Source organism: Uloborus diversus, chromosome 5 (assembly GCF_026930045.1).
Source record: "Uloborus diversus isolate 005 chromosome 5, Udiv.v.3.1, whole genome shotgun sequence".
In the NCBI taxonomy this organism is placed as follows: Eukaryota; Metazoa; Arthropoda; class Arachnida; order Araneae; family Uloboridae; genus Uloborus; species Uloborus diversus.
This window is the reverse complement of record NC_072735.1, coordinates 132,443,744-132,466,538: the sequence shown is the minus strand read 5'-3', so window position 1 is coordinate 132,466,538 and position 22,795 is coordinate 132,443,744. Positions and strand designations below refer to the sequence as shown.

The 22,795-nt window shown below is 32.7% G+C and overlaps 1 protein-coding gene across 1 annotated transcript; it reads right to left on the bottom strand.

Annotated features, from left to right (window-relative positions):
• Nucleotides 1-567: 567 nt before the first annotated feature.
• Nucleotides 568-21,816, bottom strand: LOC129222388 (endoplasmic reticulum-Golgi intermediate compartment protein 2-like). The gene is made up of 11 exons (XM_054856890.1): nucleotides 21,709-21,816; nucleotides 21,460-21,584; nucleotides 13,175-13,283; nucleotides 13,041-13,087; nucleotides 9,220-9,436; nucleotides 6,445-6,540; nucleotides 6,279-6,334; nucleotides 5,168-5,266; nucleotides 3,206-3,303; nucleotides 1,758-1,920; nucleotides 568-791 (listed from the first exon to the last, which is right to left on the bottom strand). The coding sequence occupies exons 2-11, from the start codon at nucleotides 21,560-21,562 to the stop codon at nucleotides 643-645; spliced, it is 1,137 nt and encodes a 378-aa protein (XP_054712865.1). The 5' UTR covers nucleotides 21,563-21,584; nucleotides 21,709-21,816; the 3' UTR covers nucleotides 568-642.
• Between the last annotated feature and the right edge of the window lie 979 nt (nucleotides 21,817-22,795).

Genomic DNA, 22,795 nt, shown 5'->3' with positions numbered 1-22,795 from the left:
AGAGAATCAGGGAGTTAGGATTATCTTTCTTTATAAACACACTTCAGAAATGCAAAACCCATGATTTTTGCGTTTTTGACACTGAATGTTATTTAGGAGCTGAATTTGGCACAATATGATTTTCCCCCTACCCCTCACATTTTTTAGAAATTTTAAAATTCAATGTTAAAAACTACATTTTTCGAAATTTTCTAGCACATAGTATTTTTTTTTTTAAAGTACTTTTTGTTTATTAGGAAATAATCAAGCATTTTTTTTTATTAGGGACTCCCAACAAAGCGGGGGCCCTAAGCTATAGCTTGTTAAGCTTGTAGGCAAATCCAGCTCTGTATATGTGTGTAATAAAAATTGATTGCTTCTTTTAAACATTCATAACATTATTTCTATCTTAAATTCCTGCTCGTCATTTATTTCTAAATTTCGTATTTAATGCCTCAATTCTTGAGTAGATTTTAGACAATTAGATTTCAAGTCATTGGGTTTTACAAATTTGATAGTATATATCTGTTTACCTTGATTATTTTAAAAATGCAATGAAGAATTGACAAAACTGACCAAAAATAGTTTATTACTCAAAAATAATTTATTTCTTTTCTGTACATTATATTACAAATAATTTTTCATGAAAAAGTCAATGTGACCTTAAATATGCAGTGTTTCAGATTTTTCACGATTAATAATTTGTACTGTTGGTAAATTTCCAATTAGGGCAGTCTGTTTGTTGCTGGGTTGGTTTCTCTGTCGACAAGTAACCTGATCAACGATAAACTTGATGAGACCATTAAATATACCTGAACAAGAGAAATATATTTATTTGTTTGTATCAGTTCAAGACTTAAAATATGACATATATAATTCCAAACAACACCTGTCCCTGAATGAGACTCATACTTAAGTTACTAATGGTACAATTTTTAGGAGAAGAAAGAAAAACGGGAAATCTTTGAAAGTTTTGTTAAATTTCTGAAAAAAGAAAAAAAAAAGATGCATGAAACACCTTAAGGTAATTACAAAAGCCTTTTATAAGGATTTGAAGTTTCTATTTCTGAAAAAATTGAAAATTAAAAGGGTGTGCAATACTGTGGCCTAACCAATGTTTAGTCAGAGCTATAGTATGATGCTACAATGATCAAGTCTCAACTAAGACCCAGATTCCGATTTACAAACTTATGTTTTCAGAAAAGTCTTAAGTGATATTCAGAGTTACACTGCATTTAAAGTGCAATTTTACAGGAGAGAGACACTGGTTCTTTGCTATATCAACTAGTTACTGATAACAGCAATCAAATCCATAGTAGTTTAATATGATATATATTTTACTTTGACTAATGGGAAACTGAAATCATCATTTAATCTTTAATATTAAAATACAATCATAAGTAAAAAATCTTGGATTTAATGCATTCTACAGAAAAATTAATGATTTTCTTATGGCATATGAAATTTTAGTACTTCTTCATTTAACTTTTATATGTAAATTATTTATTCTTCCTTCATGTGTTTCAATGATTTGAACATTTTATGACATACAATAAAGTCCATTTTTTTCACATAATTTGATATTTTCTCCAAAATTTAAAGGTGAAAAATATATTAATACAAGAGATTTTCTAAAAAGTAACTTAACTCTGATGAAGTCATATTAGCTTTCAAAAATAATAGAATAATAATTATAGAATGTGATCAAAAGTAAAAACAGGAAAATTGATTTTGAAAAACTAAGGGAAATAAAATCAATGCTTCTAGGCAATGCTTACCTGATGTTGCAAACACACCACCAATGATTCCACAAAGACGGACCAGAAATCTCCATGAAGAATGCCTATCGACAGTAACTTTAACTTTTATGAATGACATATCATATTTAAAGTATATACCAGGCACACCATGACTCCCAGTCTGGTGGTCAATTGGACGAGCCTGCAAAATACAGAAAAGCGATTCAATCCTATAATCATGAAATGCAAAAACAAAGCTGTAACTTTTGGTAGAAATATTTGATGAATGAGTTTTTTTAAACATCTCTTGGACAATTGTTTCACAAATAAACACTGGAAATTAAAATAAATTAAAAAATAAATGTATAAAGTTTTGAAAACGGAAAATAATTCACAAAAGGAACCTCAGGATATTTACTGAAATTTCTAAACATAAATTCATGACTTTCAAAAAAACCTCACTAATTTCAAAAAATTTAAAATAAACTATCAAAAAGTAATAGTGCATCCTTCAACTGTAACAAGACGACACTGTTACTTCAGTACAATTAAACACATTTGAAATTAAAAAAAAAAAAAAAAAATACAAATGAGTTAATAGTAAGGTAAATTCAGATGGTGAAATATCAAAAAGGCTTCTGAGACTCAAAGAACTATGCTAAAAACTAATATAAATGTTTTTAAAAATTATGCATTAAAATACAATTATTTTAAAGAGAAAATGAATGAACATCTTATTAATCAAAAACATTTGCACAAAACACAGAGAGAGGGCTACATAAATAAAAGCAATTACACATGATTAAGAAAGATAACAGAAAATTTTCAACCAATTAGCAAACTTGTGTGCGCAGTGCTAAAAGATGGAATTGATTAACCACTCAAAAGGAGCAAGCAAACAGATAAAAGTGAAGTTGTGCTTGCGGCAGTTGTGCAGTAAAAATTAATGCATCACATGAAAGCACAGGACTGACTAGAGTGCCCAACAAATTATTTATCAGATAACCAATACTTTGGTTTGGTTACTTGCAATAACAAATGCCCAAATGAAGTAGCAATTTTAAGGTCTCATTCAAGAGGAATGGAATAAAGCTCCATCACAATTTACCTGTGGAAAACATCGTTGCTTCCTAAATTAAGGAATTTTTTTCATTGATAGTTTCACTCCTCTAAATTGTGATTGTTCAATGTTTTTCATGACACGTGTTGTTTTTGCTTCAGAAATGCTGTGGATATAAAGTCACTTTCATTTTTTTCCCACAGCTTTCAGAGATTCACCAGCTTGTTTTTAGCAGTAGGCAGACTATCTTTTCTTAAGACTGACAGAAACTAGTAGATTGTCCTCGAAACAGTCGTTTACTTTTAAAATTATTTCATTAAAAAAAAAAAAAATCCCTAACCTCTCTCTATACAGTTTAGCGTAAAAAGTTCTTATAGTGTTTTAATAAAAAATATTGTGTTAGAAGAAACTTTAAAGCAATATTAACCTGCTCTGTGACGGAGTATTGAAATGCATCTTGTTTTCTCCCGTAGTGTATGACTTCAGTAGGTACTACTTTCAGATAGTATTGGAACATATGGAAATCTAAAATAATAATTATAATAATAAAAGTAATATTAATCAACAGTATAGAAAATTACACTACATTATAGATAAAATATTTAAAATTTTACACTTATAACTTCAATAAGAATGTAACAAAAAGTACTTTTTTACACAGCAATAATGCATGAAATTCAATGTAAGCACTCAATTTTTCTGGAGAAAAACAACTCTATACAGGATAGTGAAACCTTGTCAACAAAATCAAAAGAATAAAGATATTTGTTAACTTTTGATGAAAGCATGACACCCCAGTGACCCCTGTACTTACTAATTTAATTTATTTACTAGGGTTGAATGCAATGGCAAGCCGTGTAAAGTGGGTCCCTGAGAGATGGACAGTAGTAAAAATCTGTCTCTACCTCAACAATTTCAACCTAGTGCTGAAGGGTACGGTAAGTCTCCAGTTTTATTTTAATTACCCTGCACACAAGGTAACTGCTAGCAACCAGCATCAGGACTTTTGGACCCACGGATTCCATGAAAACATACTTCACATCCTCATATGTATAGTAACCAAAATCATGGATCAAGTAACACTCTGACGTCACCAACAATAAAACTCGCGATAAAATGGATGTACTTATGTCCGTCAATCCCTACCTTAGTACAAAACCATAAGTTATAAATGATTAGCATGAGGGCATTATTTCTTTGTTAGAGCACCTAAAATTCTATAATTTTATTTTAAAAAGGTAGTAGCCCTGAAAACAGATGCGTTTGTGATGGAAAGGCCTGTAAACAGGGGCCGTTGGAAAGATTTGACTTACGTTAGACATGCTTTAAGGTACAGATAAGTATTGGAACACGTCAAATTTGTAGGCCGATCTTTCTGGTAAAAAGGCACTTTGCCCCTGTCATACCATGACCGGTAATTTTCTAGTGTATTAAAATGCTTCTTAATAGTGACAAATTGTTTTTATAACTACTGCATTAAAAAATTTTCTCCTGAATTTTAGATAGTTAATATAACTTATAAACTCACTATTTGTTCATTGCGATGAATAAATATTTTTACTTTGCATGCTAGTCAATTTGTTTTTGATGATAAAAAAAATGTATGTATAATAAAACTCAAGGAATTGAAAAAAATAAATAAATAAATAAAATAAAATTGGCAATTCAGCCTTTTACTTTATGATGTTTGAAAACCCTCACTCGAAACGGGCACATCTGAATCAAAGCTTTGATGAAAATAAACTTCAGTTTAATTTACTAGCTTTCTAAAAATGCTTAATATTCATAGAGAACAATTCAGCTCCCACCACTGATGCAAAAATATCACATTTGTCATCAGAAGCATGAAAATAGAAAAATAAAAGAATTTTTTGTTGAAAAAAATATTTTAGAATTTCATTTAAATTAATCTGTGATGGAATAATATTAATACCAGCCAACATGATTACTGGCGCTTTTGGGTAAATTTTAAATTGATATTGTTGAGGTTATTATCATAATGTAATCAACTGATGTTGTTGTTGTTGTTGAGGTTATCATACACTCAAGTCAAATTTGCATATATTTTGATTCCTCAAAAATGTAAAGTTAATAAATAGCTTTTTTATTGTAAAATGTTCACAAAACATCCTACTTCTTTCCGAGATGTTCAAGGTCAGAAAAATTTTTGAAAGTCATTCATTTTTTCATCTCTTGAGGATGTGTAGCAGTTTCAAAAAATAAAACTAAACTATTTTAAAAAGTGGAAGAAAATCATACTTAAATGATAAATTTTTAGACAGCCTAAAAGAGTAGATACTCTCGCAAAAGAATCAATTTGGCAGACATGCCGTTACTTTTTTAAAAAAGTGTCTAGAATTTGAACATAGATTTTTAAAACTAAGCTTACTAGAAGTAGCTATCTTTTCATCTCCTTCTAAAGGATCAAATATTGCAGATGACGGTTCACCAAAAGAAAACCTTTCAATTCTGTGTGAGAAGTTGTAATCTAAAAAGAAAGACTTTCATTACACATAAGAAATGCAACTAATTAGATACATATTTTAAAGTAAAAATTAGCTTGTAATTAAAACAAAATAATATAACTTTCTAAATTGTCATATAAGAAAATTTCCTTGTAAAAAATGTCTTTTCATATGCCTAATAAAAGCAATTTTTAAAATCCAACTTACATAAAGAAGATATTTTATACTTATTGCTAACCCTTTAATGAACGAATCCTGAAGATTTTATGAGTCGATGTTATTTGAAAGATTTTTTATGCATCAGTCACCAGAAACTGAGAAAAAATTAAAGCCCAATAAGTTGTGTTGATAAGGGAAACTAGATAAGTTTTAATTTTTATCCTCAATGGATGTAGATATAATAGAATCATGTTCAGTAAGCAAATGCAAGAAGTACTGTGCTATAATATGCAAAATGGAGAGGATATGTTTTGCACGAGTGTCATAACATTGCTGCAATAAATTTAAACTTGTTTTTTTACTAAATGTAGCTTAACCACAATAACATAATACAGTAAACTGCTAAAACGGGCATTAAGTAAAATGTTGTAACAAATTTTATTGTACAAGCATCCCGTATTACTTAACACAAAATAGTTAAATAAACTGCGTTTAAATAAAAATATATACTAAACAGAAATTAAGGCAAAAATTCAATACAAACGGACTAGAGAACAGGTACGATACATTTATCTGCAACAGTAAGAGCTTGGAATGCAAAAGTAGACACTAAACCATAAATCACTTCATTACTAACAGATGTTTGTAATGTAGATTTTGGGAAATTCTTGAACTCAAGGAAGAAGAACATTTTATTTCAGTTATTATAACTTTAAATAAAATCTTATTGGCAACAATTAAAAGCTTTCTTTCTTTCCTTTCTAAATCAATACATTGCCATGGCAAATTCAATGTCTTTTGACAACATAAAATATTTAATCTCTCAGTAATATAATTTTTAAATAATGCACTATTTCTGTTTAAAATATACCTCACCTGAATCTTTTAGGAATGCTGAAATATGTGCATGACCAGCAGGATGAGGAATGTGTCTGAAAGTTTAAGCCATATATTTTTATTGAGAAAGAGAATAAACAAATTAAAATTAAAAATCAATAATTTAACTCTTTTCAATGGCAAAAAAAAAAATAATAATAATTACTTTCCAGCAGTTATATGAAAGTTCCCAGAAACTTTATTCACAACTAAGGAACCACGAAGACGACAAGCATCTGGATCTTTATTATGAATATTATGACTGGAAAAATAATGTTACAATTAATGCAGAGAGTAAGAAAAAAATAAACGTTAGTACAATTTTCAACCATAAATCATGATACAGATACACCCCATGCAAAATTCAGTTTCAGATGGAACTGATAGGAATGAAAAATATTTTCGTCAGATATAATTTTCTACCTCTTGATTAAAATTATGATCTAACAAAAGTTTTACATTTAATGGGAGTTTTACCACGTTACAATTCATTCTATCAGACTGGTACTCAGATTTTAAATTGAAAGTAACATACAGCATGTACAGGAAAGACTTATCATTCTTAATAATAATATAATAAAAATACTAACAAGATATAAAATAACAAAATAAATATTAAATAACAAAATAATAATTTAACAAAATAAATCAGTTTGTTGCAAAAGAAGGGAAAAAAACAAGTTTTTTTTATGACTAACTGACATGAATTAATGGAATATTTTAAAAATAATTCATGTTTCCCAATACCTAAAAAGAAACGAGTGTGCGTACCCAAGTATGCACATTAAAAATTAATAAGCTTTTAGTTCTTGTTTTGAATTCTCAGGTATTTTCTTACACCTGTAAAGTATAGTACATATAGAGAATGAGTTTCAAACTAAAATAAATTTGTTGTACAGTTTACACAACTGCTTGTTCTTAGGTATTAACTGAGCAGTGTATCTTTATCAGTGCCAGACCTTCAATTTTTGGAGTCAAAGCAAAAAATTTAAACTACAACCCTTACTCATCTTTCTTCAAGTTTTTATAGTGAGTTCCAAAAAAAAAAAAAGGAGTGAATTGCAGCTCCGTAGAAGTTACAGCCTGTGGCAAGGGGTCAGCTTGCTCTCCCTTAGTTTCAGCACTGATCTTTATTCAAACATGGTTGATTTGAATCAATGTTTATATTGCCCTTGAACTTCATTTCTCATAACAGAAATGAGTTCTTAATTTAAATTTTATGAGCTGCTCTTTTTCAGATTGAAATACGATCAAATAAATGCAAAACAATGTCTAGAAAGCGATTTATTCACTCTTTCTATTAAATTATCATCATCAAATCTCAAAATTTGAAAAATATAGTGCACACAGTTGTTTCAGTGAGAAGGATCTCTTATTTCAACGTTAAAAAATATTTGAGTTTCCCACACTTAGCAGCAGTCACTTAAGTGCATTAAAATTATTCCTTTTCGCACTGTTTGTGAATTAACGGCAGGGTCAAATCAAGTCAAAATGATGCCCAAGTCCAGGTAAAACTCGGTTTTACAGTAAGAAATTAACATATAATAGACATAGATTTAAAGCAAGCCTAAGCAAGAACTATGAAGTGCTCCTCAAATAGTCTTATCTGGAATTTCTGGGGAAAAGGTCGGGCTTTTCTCTCTTTGAATGAGACACTAACTTTCCAAGGTACTAAGATTTATGATGAAAAAGAGTAAGCAAGGGTAGATATAGCTTCTAGTTTTAGAGTGTGTTAATTCATAAGTTAGTTTTGGGCATAAATAGGGAATTGGGACGAAATTTTCGGAATATAATTTCCAATAGTGCATAATTTGGCTATCTTTGGTCACTTAAAAGAGGGGTCATCACCCCCTTCCCCCTTCTCTGGATCCATTTCTGAGAGCAATTCAGTGTTCATATAAACTATTTGGTTGCTTATTCTAAGGTTTGTATTGCACACTAGATTGTGACAAAGCTAAATGCCTAAGCTACATTAAAGATATCTATACATATAATAAAATAAGATGTTTGTGTGTGTGGCGCGCATTCCGGGAAAACGGTAAGGCCTAGAAAGATGAAATATGGTATACAGGTGCAGTTTTTACCGACGGAGTGCACTTGGGGCTTCGATTTTTGATATTTTAATTTGAAAATAAGTTATTTAATGTTTTATGTGATTTTTAGCACTTTTTACCTCACAGACTCCTAACCAATCGCACCAGACAAATATTTTTTGTACTATAATGTAGAAAATTTAATTTTAAATATGACGACTGAAAAACGTTTGAAGATAGATCAATTTTTGCGTTTTTTTTACAAATTTTTGAAAAAAAACCTACATTTTGCATTTTTTCCTGGGTTTAATTTTTTTTCTAAACTCATACTGCAAAAAGTATAAAAGATTCCTTTTTAAAAATTAATTATGTAATAGTAAAAATATTTCTCCCTCTACAGAAAAAAAAATGTTTTCAAAAATATGCAATAGTTTTTTTTTACAATTTTTTAAATACAGAACGAAGATATGAGCTCTCACTTTGCTGAAGATCTGCTGTGATCGCTCCAAATGTGATGTAACAAGTCTACATGATCTTACTGAAGTAACTTGCTTTTTTTTCCTTCCTTTCAAAGGATTCCTTTGTTTTTGTTTTCTTCAAGGGGTTTCATTTGTTGCTCCCCTTCTCTCCCCGGACGTTTTGTTAAACAGAAAAATTAGAGATGGATCAAATAGGTAGATAGATATTGAGTGTATAAAATATGTTTTTTTTTCAAATTAATACTTTTCTCATTGAAAAAAAATGTTAATGAAAAACAAAAAGGAAGTGTGAAATAACATCATAAAACAAAACTTGTTCCCATCTGCTTGCATAATATCTTTAAAGGATGATATTTTCATGAAATGATCAGATCAAATTTGTTTCATCTATGCACTGTTACAAACCATATGTTATCAATATTTTCTTACCCTGTGGGAAATCCTCTTAAAATATTTGTATAACCATCTTTCCAAATTAGTTCTTGAATTGCATGATACTCCTCTCTAATATACAGGTTTATTTTTTGCATCGTATCCCATTGAATCCTTTGTGGTTCAGAGAGTTCAAAATGGGCGGGCTCTTCTTCCAGCTCTCCAAATGTTTGAGTATTTTGATTAGTCACATCAAGTATATCAGCTCCAATAACTATAAAAGTTATACAAATAAATTATGTGCAATGTGAAGAATAGATAGTTGTTTCTAACGGAATCTGATAAGTATTCAGTAAATTTAAAACTAATCAATCAGAATTAAGAAAAAAGTGTATATTTACAATATGCGCTTCAAAACAATGCAAATTTTAAACATGTCAACACATGATTTTCTTAACAGCTACTGCAGGCATTTGTGAGCATGGGGAACAAAAAAGTTGGAAATCTTGTTTTATAGTTTTTTAATTTATATGAGGCAGTGAGAAGCAAAGGGATGAAAGTGACAAAATTAAAAATTTGGAGACAACCAGTACAAATAGTAGGTGAACCTCTCCTCTGTCTTGGGGAAAGAGATAGTACCAGTATCTCTGGTAAGTGCTGCTATACAGCATGATTTAGAAAACTTTTCAATGAAAGCCTACCTAGGCCGCCTCTATCTTTAAACGCATTTAACTCAACATGTGAAATAGCTGACTTACATCCCTTTGCTTCTAACTGCGAGATATGAGAAACTAGTCCTGATTTTCCAACTTTACACTTTCCTTCCAGGGGAATTTGGTACGAGTATATTAGGGTGGTCCTTATTTTTGAAGTTGCAGATATTTTACGCGACGCCCCCTCAATTTGTTTCATTGTACAAATAAATGATCTTTGCAAAATTTAAAGTCAATCCATGAATATTAACACGTGCCCCTAGGGCCCCCTTCTTTGAATTTCGAAGAAAAATTTGCGGATTTTCTCATTTTTATGTAAAAATATTCTAACGTTTTATATTTAAAGTAATTTTGAACCTCAGTAGGTGCTGCTACTTCCAGACCGACCATTCTCTCACTTTCATTCTGTAAAATGTAACATGTTACAGAGAATAAAATGTACACCAATGGCCTTGGGTCAAGCGTACCGCTCTTTTGTGCTAGTTCCAACCAAGCGGCAGGGGAACGTTTCTTCCCATCAAGATGGACACAAGGGATTCTATAGGCCATTGATGAATGGCCTAAGCCATTAATGAACGATCTTTGACACCAACAAATTGCCTCCTCCAGGCTTTGGGGGTGTTGATTAACAAAACTCCCTGTGTATGTAATTGGTGTGGCAAATCAAATCGCAAGGTTTCAATGCTATAAATATAAGTAATTGCAATTATATTTTAATTCGTTGCTCTTTAGTTATAAACATACCTAAATGCTTATGGAATTTTTAATTTTTAAAATATAAATTTCGAAAAATCCTCGAATACTCCTAACATAAAAATATACTGTATTTTCCATAGCTAAAATATAAATTAAAACAAAATAACCAAATCGGAACAATGCAGAAATATATACCTTAAACTAATTTTCTTCTATTTCAGTACATAGTCCTTTATTATCATCAAATTCTTGCGGTTCACAAGATTTAGAAACCGAAATGGGTATCTATCCTAATCTGTTGAACTTTTGTTTTCTACAGCTGGTCTACCACAATCCAAAAAAGCTTGACAACTATTGATATCTGCTTGCCTTTCATCACTGCTAGACAAATGCCATATTAGGGATAAAGATGTTGTTCATTTATTTACAGCCTATGCAGATGCAGTAAATTTAAATCCAAATGACTTAGTGATCAATCGTATATTCCTTAAAAGAGCAAAAGAAAGTCTTCGAGAGGTAAAATTAAATATCATTAATTTACAATTTAGTTTTTTTAGTTATTCACTGGGATACAAAGCTACATCCAGATGTAACTGGAAAAAAAACGCCGGCAGGATTACCGTGATAGCTTCAGGTCCTAATATTGAGAAGCTACTCGGAATTAGATATTTCTTCAGTTGTATATGATATCTTAGATGATAGCTCTTTACTGCTCACTGTTCTAGCCGTAGTGTTTGATACAACAACTTGCAATACCTACCATATAAATTGTGCAATTTGTTAGAGCAAAAACTGAACGGTGATATATTACATTTGGTTTGCCATCATCATGCACTTGAAATCGTACTGCAGAGTGTGTCCTTAAAGAAGTTCTTGCCTTTCTTAGTTCCAGATCAGATATTCAATTATTTAAGCGCTTTAAAATTTTGTGGAAAGATCTCCATCATTCAGAACTTATAACATTTCAATCAAGTACTCATACCACTTAAATTTTAAAAGACGAAGTTGATGACATATTATTGTTCGTAAAAAGCAGAATTGAGAAAGATTACAGAGAATTCTCATAACTTGTAATAATATTTCCTGGAGAATTTCCTCCTACAGGGATATGTTTTCGGCAACCTGGACCTTATCCCTAAGCCACATGGGTGGCAAAAGGAATTTTTGTTTAAAAATTTTTATATTTAGGAAACAATTTAAATTGACCTTACATGAAAAGAAAGTCCTTCAGTGCTGTTTTACCAAGCTGTTTTACAATTAAATGCTGTATGAAGATATGGTTTTTCGCAGCAACCCAATCGAGGCTCTTTTGAATAATATAATATGTCTGAAAAACTAGCAGCATACGACAAACATGCAGCAGAAGCAGTGATTGGAAAATTCATAAATCACTTATAGTATTTAGGGGATAAACTAGTAGCTTTGTCCGTATTGGATGAAGGAATTAACTTTGAAGATAGGAAAAGACTAATCCAAAAAATGCTTGTGATAAGGAAGACGTGTCTGATGACTGTTTGACAAATTTAAGATAACAGTAGATGATTTGGAATACTTTCTTAGTAAAGATCTTCCTCTTTATAGAATCAATTACGAGTCAATAAAACTGTTTGATAAGTTACAAATCCTAAAAGATTTTTTCTTATTTGATCCTGATTCACGGCATTATAAAGGAAGTTATTTAAAGGGGACAGAGATCGTTAAAATACTGAAAATTGTGAATGTTACAACTGAAGGAAGAGCACAATTAATCGAAGAATTTCACAACTAATTTACCAAATATGAGTCACAAAACAATTTTACAGACCGTCCAAGACTATCGGAAAAAACACACACTATCGAGATACATTGAGAAAAGCGTACGATTAAGGAAAGTTTCTAAAGCATTATTTCATTCTTATTCAAAGTAAAATCTTTAGATGGTATTAAGTAATTAAAAAGATTAATTTTAGTGCTACCATACTGTAAAAATATTTTGTAAACCTAGGAGAAACGATGTACTGGGTCTGAAGCAAAAACTCGGAAGATTTGTGCGAAAATTATCAAAAGTGTTAAAGTTCAACGGCCTAGGGGCACGTGTTATTATTGACCGATCAAGTTCAAATTTTGCACACGTTTCTTTTTATTATTGTGTCACAAAACTAGGAGGCGTCACTTGTTGAATTCCGAAATTTTTTTTCCCCCATATAGATAAGAATCACCCTAGAGTATATATACTGCACAACTGCTACTGTTCACCAATACATCTCAACCAAGATAACTTAAGACTTTAACTATGAAAGCAAAATATTTTGAATCCTTCTTTTTTAATACAAATTATTTTAACAATGAATAAATAAATAAGAATAAAGAATTTTTCTTAGAACATAAAGCAAATTACTATTTTTTTTTAATATGCATAGACACTTGAAAAATTTAAAAATAAATTATAAAATTCAGATTCTTTTACAATAATAAAAATATTCTACTTACTTGAACATGGCATTGCAACAGTAATATCCACATTGATCCTCAGTTTACTGAAAAGAAGAAAAAAAAAAGGGATTTTAATTCAATAAACCTAAAATGTACATTTATAAATACAAAATGAATAAAAAAAAACATACCTATCTATATCATGATCAACACTGTACTCAAATTTTAATTGGCTAGAACTATAATATCGAATTTCAGTAACCACAAGAACGATGATGATAATGAAGCTCACAATTGACACTACAAAAGAATAAATTAAAAAAATAAAAATACAGTAAAATAATAATTTTGCATTATAATTATGTTTTATTTAACAAACCAAAATTTGCAATATGAACAAATTATAATCAAGTAATTTTTAGGATTTAACACATTAGCTATAACTGACATGTATCAAAATAATCTCAAACAAAGGGGAGTCTAAGGAGAATATGACAGTTATTAAGATTATTAAAACGGAAGATATTGATGAGCTAAATTTCTGCAAATAACACAGTCAAGGGTCATTATTTTAAGCATTTAAAAATCCATGCATATTTTGAAACTGGGAAAAACTGTTACACTACAATAAGATTGTAAACATTGCGATACTGGAAGTAATTTATAATGGAACAAGTTTAAGTAACTTTTTGACTTCACCCAAGATAAATTAAGCTAGATTGATCAAACCAGGCGCACAGATCTTTCAAAAGAAGATAGACCTTTCTGTTGCAGCACAAGTGCTTTTCACCTAGAGAAAGCGGGGTCAACATTCATCTTCTGTGAGATAGGCAAACAGGATGCCTCCTTGGGACCATCCCTCAGGGTTTCCCTCCAGCGGAAGTAACCTTTCAATGCCAGAATTGTTTTTAGGACTCGACCATCGAGTCCTAAATCGGCCAGGCCGATGCATCGGCGGCGATGGTTCAACAATTGAGCCATCGGCATCGGCGGCCGATGCTAACTTGCAAGAAACATCGGCCCATCGGCCTTAAAAACATCGAAAAGCCGATGGAATTGGCCGATGGTTTCGAAAAAAAAAAAAATCTTTGCTGTTTTACTTTTTAATGCAAAGTAAAGGGTGTTATTGTTTTCATATAAAATTGTTTACTTAAATTTCAGTATGAATTTCTATTTTAATCACCCCTGAAAGAGTTTTTAATACTGCATTCAGGTACCAAACAAGTTAATTATTGCGTTGTTTCTTGCTGCTGGATGTACGTATGTATCTCTCATAAGTCATAACTCAAAAATGGTATGCTGTTAGAAGGATAAAATTTCGCATGTGGGGTGTGCGTACGTTCCAGTTGTGCACTTCCCTTTTTGTTTTCGATCGGGTGTTCTAAAAAGCCTATTTACTCATTTTTTGTGGCTATTAATTACTTATTTCAACACAAAACTAATATAGTGTCTCAGACTGACGATCATTTGGTGATACACTCTGTAACAAAAAAATCTACGCACCAAGAAGGAGTGATCCGATTGAGACGAAAATTGGTGAATAGGAAGACAATGCACAGAATAATAAATGATTAAATGCTTAGAACAATTGAATAATTTATGTCAGAGTTACAGTAACAAGTTCAATAAGGTATTCACCCGCCTCTAGCCTAGATACAAGCTGAAGTACGACGTGTGAAACACCAATAAAGCTCCCGGAGGTTGTCCTGCGGTATTTCCGGCTAAATTTGCTCCAATTGTCGAACGAGGTTATCAACATTCCTTGCCAGATGCAATCGCCATCCCATCATATCCCAGACATGCTCGATGGAAGAGAGATCTGACGATCTGTCAGGCCACAGAAGAATTTGACAAGCTTGCAGACAGTTCATAGCAACACATGCCGTATGCCATTGTCTTGCTGAAAACCAGTCGAGGGTACTGCAAAAGGAACGGCAACAAAACAGGTTTTAGGCTGTCGTCGACGTACCACTGTGCAGTAAGTGTACCTCTAATTACGACCAAAGGGGTCCAGTTATCAAAAGAAATGGCACTCCAGACCATAATGCCTTGTTGAGGGCCAGTGTGGCGCGCAAAAGTGAAACCAGAATCCCTCCTCTGCCCTGGGTGTCTCCAAACAAGTCTTCGATGATCGTCATGACACAGTTGGAAGCGGGATTCGTCGCTAAAGACTAAACATCCCCAGTCGGCACCATTTCAACCTGGTCGAGCCATGCACTACTGTAATCTGGCTCGGCAGTGTGTAGGCGTCAGTGGCAGGTGGCGTAACGATCGGCGCGAGCGTAGATTTCGTTGTCCCAACCGTCCGCTAAAGGTCATGATGGACACTAGTGTTTGAGTTGAACGTCTGATGGTTCATAGAGATGAAGAAAGCGCTGTGACAGCTGATCGGACAATCACGATCTGTTTTGACCATAGGTCAACCGCTAACATCCTGACGCTGAACTCTGCCATTTTCCACCCATCCTTGCCAGCATCTTCGAGTCGCCGCATCGCTTCGACTCAAATGACGAGCGATTCTTTAATTTGACCAACCGGCTCCTTTCAATCCAATCATATGACCTCGTTTAAACTCTGACAGTTGCTCGTAATGAGCATGAACCATGCAGCGAGGCATTTTTAAGTTGTTGAAAGGTAATCTGAATTGTGCAATCAAACTGAAAGCTTTAACAACTGTTGAAGAACTGCTCTTTATATACATCTGCTGGATGCGCAGTTTCGATGCGCTGGGTATCAAACTATTCATTCACTGGACACCAAATTTTCATCATTTGCACATCTGGTCAAAACAATCATTCATACAAAATTTCAAAGCAATCGGATGATTGCTTCTTGATGCGTCGATTTTTTTGTTATAGAGTGTATATTGCCGAATTGGAGAACATGGAAACAAGTATGAGATGGCGAAACCGTTTTTTGTGTCATTTTGTTAGATTCCCGTTGAACCGACAGTAATTTTTAGAACACTTGCGTGCCCCCTCCCCCCTTCCTGTATTTATGAAATTAAACTCTAGTTGCACTTCCGAGTTGTTTAAAACTAACACCATTCATAAAATTTGAGATTTTTTTTCAAACTTAATCTATTGTTTAGGAAGAAATTAGAGCATTAATGTAAGAAATTTATTAAAGATGATTTGAATGGTGACATAGTTCGGAAATCAAAGGGACTTTTGAATTTTTTCTTTGGAAGTACTGAAGTCGACTCAGAAACTCTTCCGAGGCGTTGGTGGTTACGGTTCTGTACTAAACAAATGAGGCTGAAGTTAGGAACGAAGTTTAATTTTGTGAGTTACTCCAAAATCAGCGGGTGCCCCCCCCTTCCCGCCCCTTCCTCGTCGTTTCAAGCATTTCCAAAATACTTAGCGATTATTTAGGTACAAATGTGATATACCCCCCCCCATTTGGCGACATCCGATTTTTTGCACAAAATTGAAATATTTTTCTCGCCAATGAGGCGATAAATTTTTAAGCATGGCATCCCTGGTGAAACTAACCTGTGGTTGGCAATGCCAAGGCAAACTTGTTCGAACTTGTTTACTTGGGTTCTTTACTTGGTTTTACGCAGGAGAGATACGTGTTGTTTTGTGCAATATACCTTACAGGAATGCTTATTTTGTGTTAGTTTAGATTCAGTAGTTGTGTTTTGAAGTAAAAACATTAGAAAATGCCAGTTTCTTCAAACTTGAAGGTTAATTAAAAGTTAACTCCAACGTGGTGTGTATCTGTAACGTGCCATTGTCATATAATGTATTGTTTTAGACTGAGTGTGAATATTTATACCATATTAAAAGGTAAGTTCTTTATTTTAGAATTCAAAAAAAACCTCTCACTTCCAAAATTCTTTGTTTTTACAAATCCTTGAGGGGTTCTTGTAGTTTTTAACTTTATTTTTACTGTATGTAAATTAATTTTACAGAAATAGTACGGTTATTTTGTTCTAAAAGTTAATTCTTATCGATGCCACGAATTATTTAGACATTCTATTAACGTGCCTCCTTTAGGTACTGAATTTTATGTTAACAATTGAAAGTTCTTTCGGTTGTACTCTTAAAAATGCTGAATTTTATTAATAAATCTGCACAATAATGGTGCATATTTCACACTTAAAACTGTGTCATTATTGTACACTGAACGGAAGGAGCCACCCTTGGGTGTCTCCATGAAAATATACATAACTGTGACCATACTCCGACTGTAATGTATATTAACAGTCGGAGGGATAACGGACCGAGCGGAGCGAGGTCCTGGCGAGCCAGAGGTCTCATAGTACTTTGGTAATGAGATCAAGGCAGGGCCGGCGAGCCGAGGTCTCATTACGAAAGTACTATGAGACCAAGGGCTCGTATCCCGGAGAAATGATGAAAAAAAAATTAATGCATTAATTTCGACTTGTAATTAATACAATAATTTATTTCATTGTATTTTAATATGTTTACAAAAAACCCCGGCCCTGTACATTTTTGAAGCATATAATCGTGATGTTTTTCGTTGTGCTTTTATGTTGTTTTTATATATATTGTGTTCTGAAGTGCTTTGATCATGTTTTTTTATCTGATTTTTACTTTCTTCTATATCTAATATATAGAAGAAAGTATTGGATTCGTGCAAATTTTCGAATTTCGAATTTTGACGGATTCGAACGTTTTGAGGTGTGCTGAGTTCATTTCGACTATTTTTGGAAAATGTCTGTCTGTGTGTGTGTGTGTGTGTGTGTGTATGTGTGTGTGTGTGTGTGTGTGTGTATGTATGTGTGTCACGTCTGTGTGTGACCAGTTTTTTGTGGCCGCTCTACAGCAAAAACTACCGCATGAAATCGAACGAAATTTGGTACACATATGTGCCCGTATGTGAACTTGTGCCCATTGGTTTTTGGCGCGAATTCCTCCAAGGGGGGTGGAGCAATGGGACGTTTTTTGAGTTACGCGTGCTTGCTATTCCTCAGGAAGTAACTGGCGGAATCAAACAAAATTTGGTCCATATGTTGCCATTAACAGGAGCAGGTGCTGATTCAATTTTGGTGTCAATAACTCAAAGGGGGGTTGAGCTATAGAACGTTTTTTGTCGTCAATTGTGACTGCTGTATCTCAAGAAATAACGAACGGAATCAAACAAACATTTTTTGACAAGTAGCCCTTAGTGGGTATAAGAGCTGATTTTATTTTGGTGTCAACAGCTAAAAAGGGGGTAGCGCAATCGCCCGTTCTTTTTTTCCATTGTGAGTGCCCTATCTCAAGAAGTAATTCTACGTTCTGGTTGAAATTTGGAATATATGTGAATCCATATGTAAACAGACTTTGGTTCAATTTTGACGCCAATCGCTCCAAGAGGTGTTGATTTTGATTTTTTTTGCGAATAAAAATAGCTTTATTAATGCAACAATAAGAAAGATAAATCGTAATAGATTGTCGTCTGCGTATTTCTCGTGATTTTAATTGTATGGAAATGATAGGAAATATTATCTCAATGATTTAAAGTTTTTAACTGTTGCCATCTTATGTTTGTTAACAAATAAAATATTTGTAATTAATTCAAGCAAGGCTTTTAAAATAACTCTCAATTTTCGCTCTTTGCTTTGCTTTTGTAATAATTCAGACATTGGGATGGTCGTCAAGTTTTTGCATGTGTAATTTTGTTTTTGTTGGGAATATTGCTTCCTCGTTAAGCATGGGGAGGGATCAGAATTATAAGAAAGATATAGAAGAAAGTTTCGTGATGGCCACAACATACTAGTTTCTTGTTGGCGCTAAAAAAGCATCGCTAAGAACGATGTATGACATATGTCGTCATACATCGTTTTCTTGGCGACGCTTTCTTGGCGCCAACAGGAAAAAGTCGCCAAGGGTGGGGTATATCACATCAGTTCCATTATTTATTTTGCTCAAGAACTGTCATTTTGCGTATTTCTCATTCTTGTTTCATCTTTATTTCGTAATGCGCCATTTTTTTTTTTTTTGCATTATTTATAGCGATCGATTTTTTTCTATTGAAGATTAGATAGAACTATTATTAAGATAGAATTATTTTCACGTATTTTTATAAAATCAATGAACCAGTTATTTTTGTTTTCATCACATTTTTAATAATATGTTATAGAAAAGTTTCAAGTATTTTCTATTAAGCAATTTTTTTAATATCAGCAAATTATTGTTAAATTGAAGAATTTAATTTGAACTTGTTTGTAGTGCTTCATAAAAGATTTTAAACAATCAAATTGTTCAATATTATGAGTGCAAACATAAGATCAAGTAGTATATGTATTCAGTTACTATTAATTTGGAGTAAATATCGAGTCTGTTTATTGTAGCTGCGTTTTAAGAAACTCACTCTTTTCATGGCTATTTCTTTTTTCAGAAAAATAGATGTCACTGTTATAGCTTTTATGAAAAATGCAAATTTTTCTATTCATAAATTTAAATAAGTATAAAAATACAGTTGGTTCTCTGTTTAACGACTTGCAAGGGACCACAAAAAATCGTCCTTAAATAGAAAGCGTCCTTAAATAGAATGCTTTTAACACTGTAGTGGACCATCTGGGACCATGAAAAGTCGTCGTTAAGTTGAGAAAGTCGTTAAATAGAGAGTCGTTAAACAGAGATTCAACTGTATTCCTATTATGATTTAATAATGTAATTTATTTGTTATCTTTTTTGTTTAATTTCATGACTAAAAACTGTCTACGTACAATCTTTCCACTTTAATTGCGTAATTTGTTGACGGTTTCATATTTCTTAAAATTTTTTTGAATGATTAAACAACATAATTTTAATTTTACAACATAATTAACCCAGAATAGTTCACATTACCGAAGCACATCCACCTTCAAAGGGTCACCTTAGGGGACTATGTACTTCTGCCAGTGTTCATATAACTTTTGGAAACATTCCTGGAAGCCTTTTTCGCAACCTACTATGATGCAGCTTGATCTTCTCCTGGCGGAAGAAAGCGGCGTCCATGCAAATGTTTTTTTGCTGGGACAGGTAAGAGTCAAACGGGGCTAAGTCCGACGAAACGTTATGTTATTTGTTTGTCATATCAGAGCATTGATTAATCAAACCGTGCATCCTCAACATGAAAGTTGCCTTCTTCCCCACGATGAAGTTAAAGCAGCAGCGCAAGAGGATTTACAGGAGGTTGCGAAAAATGGCTGCCAGGAGTGCTTCTAAAAGCTATACGAACGTTGGCAGAAGTGCATAGTCGTTCAAGGTGATTATTTTGTAGATAGATGAGCTTCAGTAATGAGAACTATTCAGGGTAAAGTTTTACACTGCTTGTCCTCGACATTTTAAATCATACTACGTACGTATGAGTTTTCAACTTACTATTTCATAACGTTTCTGAGTGACGCAAGTTTATGCGTATGAAGACATCACAAGAGAACTTGCGATAATTAACTGAGGTGCTGTTCAAAATGGATTATTTTGGTCATCTATCTGTTCTTTGGTACATATGCGTGTACAGATGTGCCGAAAAAACTTGTGAAGTTTAAATTGAGTGATCGTAAAATAGAAATTAGATCGAAAGTTGATTTTTTTTTTTGATTACAAGTCCTTATTTGTAGAAAGGAAGTAAAGTGAAATGAATAAATGATCTTTTAAATCCCTGACAATCTTATCAGTTTATTTCCGATAGATTTTTTTTTTGCCATCCGCCAACGGCATCGGCAATCGGCCATTTGGAGGAAAACAATCGGCCATCGGCCATCTTTGAACATCGGCATCGGCCCATCGGCCAAAAAATGCCATCGGTCGAGCCCTAATTGTTTTTAAGAACTTCATTGCTTTAGCATGAATAATTTATATTTCCGAATGAGATTCAAATAATGATAAAGTTACCGATATAAATACAACAAACCTATATGTTTTTAGAAACTGATTCATACTGAAATCAGAGTTCAGCTATTCAAATTGGGTTGGTTTTGAGTACTTACAAAAACATTAAACATAAATCTGATGACACAAACAAATTTGCTTTAGAATTTACCTTCCAATTCTGCTGGTGACAAATCAGAAAATTTAGAAGTTATCTTCAAACAATATAACTCATTTTGTATTGACATTTCCAACGACAAAATGATTTGCAAAAGAATCACCAGTTTCGAAATCTAAGGTTAGACTCCTGCCCAGGTCACGATGCAAACCCCGCAATGTGGGAAGGGAGAGGGGGAACAGCCTTAAGCGCCTGACGGCCCAAGAAATTAAAAAAAAAAAGCACTAAGACTTAAAAACGTTGCAAACATACACTGTTGGCATCTGGGGAGGGGCCCTCCAGATTGTTGCAGGGGCCTAAAATTTATAAATCCAGGCCCGCTCCTGCCCAACTGGGGGTCTCACTCTTTCAGGAGCTGTTCCCTTCTGCTTTGATTCTTGCAACATGAATGAGATTTGGGTCTCAGAAATGAATTTAGCTGCAACAGCACCAGTTATTCAGAGTCTGATACACACACTACGAGAGTTAGATGAAGGAGAAAAAAACATACCTGTTCCTCCTGATGCAGTAGTCTGCTTATATTCTTCATCTATTTTTGGAAACACGTCCAATTTTTCTACATGCTTCAATTTTAGAATGTTTCGTCGTAACATTCTGAAGCTTAAATCAAGTTACCTGAAAAAAGAATGTGAAAAATAAATGTATCCAAGCAACCAAAAGTATTACATTTAATATTTCATCAGATGAATAACTAATTTTTTGTTTCACAATTAAAGTGTACAAAAGATTCAAAGTTTACCATTATCCAGTTACCATCTCAAACACTGCTAAAAACCACTATTCTAAAAACCAATAAAAAACCCACTGAAAAAACCAAAAAACCGCACACACACATACACATTCAAAACACAACTCGCGGTTACAAAAGTAAAGTGCATTTAAAGACAAGTCCCTACCCATTTACAGTGCCTGAATAGAATTTTGAATTTCCAAGGGGTATTTTTTGTTACAGTGCATAGTTTAGAAGTTAATTTCAAAAATTTGTATCACTTGACATTAATAAAGACAGTTTTATCTGTATACGACGGATTAAAATTATTTGTTATTACTACTGAAATTTCGCAATCGACTCTGGCAGCTACTTTTAAAATCTGTCTACCAGCGGTTTTTGGATCTTGTTTGTTTACAAACGTCAATTTCGATTATAAAGGTAAGATATAGTTCTACAAATTTTTCAGGCGTGTATTTATTGGTGAAAAAGTAAATTAACGTTGTTTTTAGAAACATTAAAACTTTTGTGGCTTATTGTCTGGAGCTTCTCAAAATTCTTACGCTAGTAAAAACCGAACGAATTACCTTGTATAAAAACTAAACAACCTTAAATAATCATCAGAAAATGAATGACTCTTTGACTTTCCAAGAATGGAACATTTACAAGAAGAAATAGTTAATTTTCCATCGTTTTTCTGTTTTATTTTGAACAATGTTTTGAAATCTCTGAGTGAATGAAGGCATGATCAAAATTTGACTAATGTACTTCGTATATCATGTAACAGAGCAATTGTAAATAAAACTTAAGGAAAAGTTTTTTTGATACCGACTTTATGAATTTTTTCTGTACTAGGAAAACTGATGAGTAGACTTTTGTTCCCGGGTTGTCTTTTGGACTGTCCGAAACCGGGTTTATGACTGGACAGATGGTTTTTACCGTTCAAAGCTGTCTAAACCTGTCCGAAAGTGTCTTATACTATCCAAAAGTGTGCTAAAGATAAAGGGATGTTATCTAATCAATTAGTATTTACTGCAATATTCGTAATGTTTATAATACTTCATTAATGATTATTTGATGATATTTTTCTCCGAAACGTTCATTTAAAAAATATTTT

Bases quoted from the DNA above. Each gene is read 5' to 3' on its own strand.
- LOC129222388 (XM_054856890.1), bottom strand. From the start codon at position 21,562: ATGTTACGACGAAACATTCTAAAATTGAAGCATGTAGAAAAATTGGAC. The intron at 13,088-13,174 runs GTATGTTTTTTT...TCTTCTTTTCAG, and splicing joins GTTGATCATGATATAGATAG to TAAACTGAGGATCAATGTGG. The intron at 9,437-13,040 runs GTAAGTAGAATA...TAACTTTTATAG, and splicing joins TGTTGCAATGCCATGTTCAA to TTATTGGAGCTGATATACTT.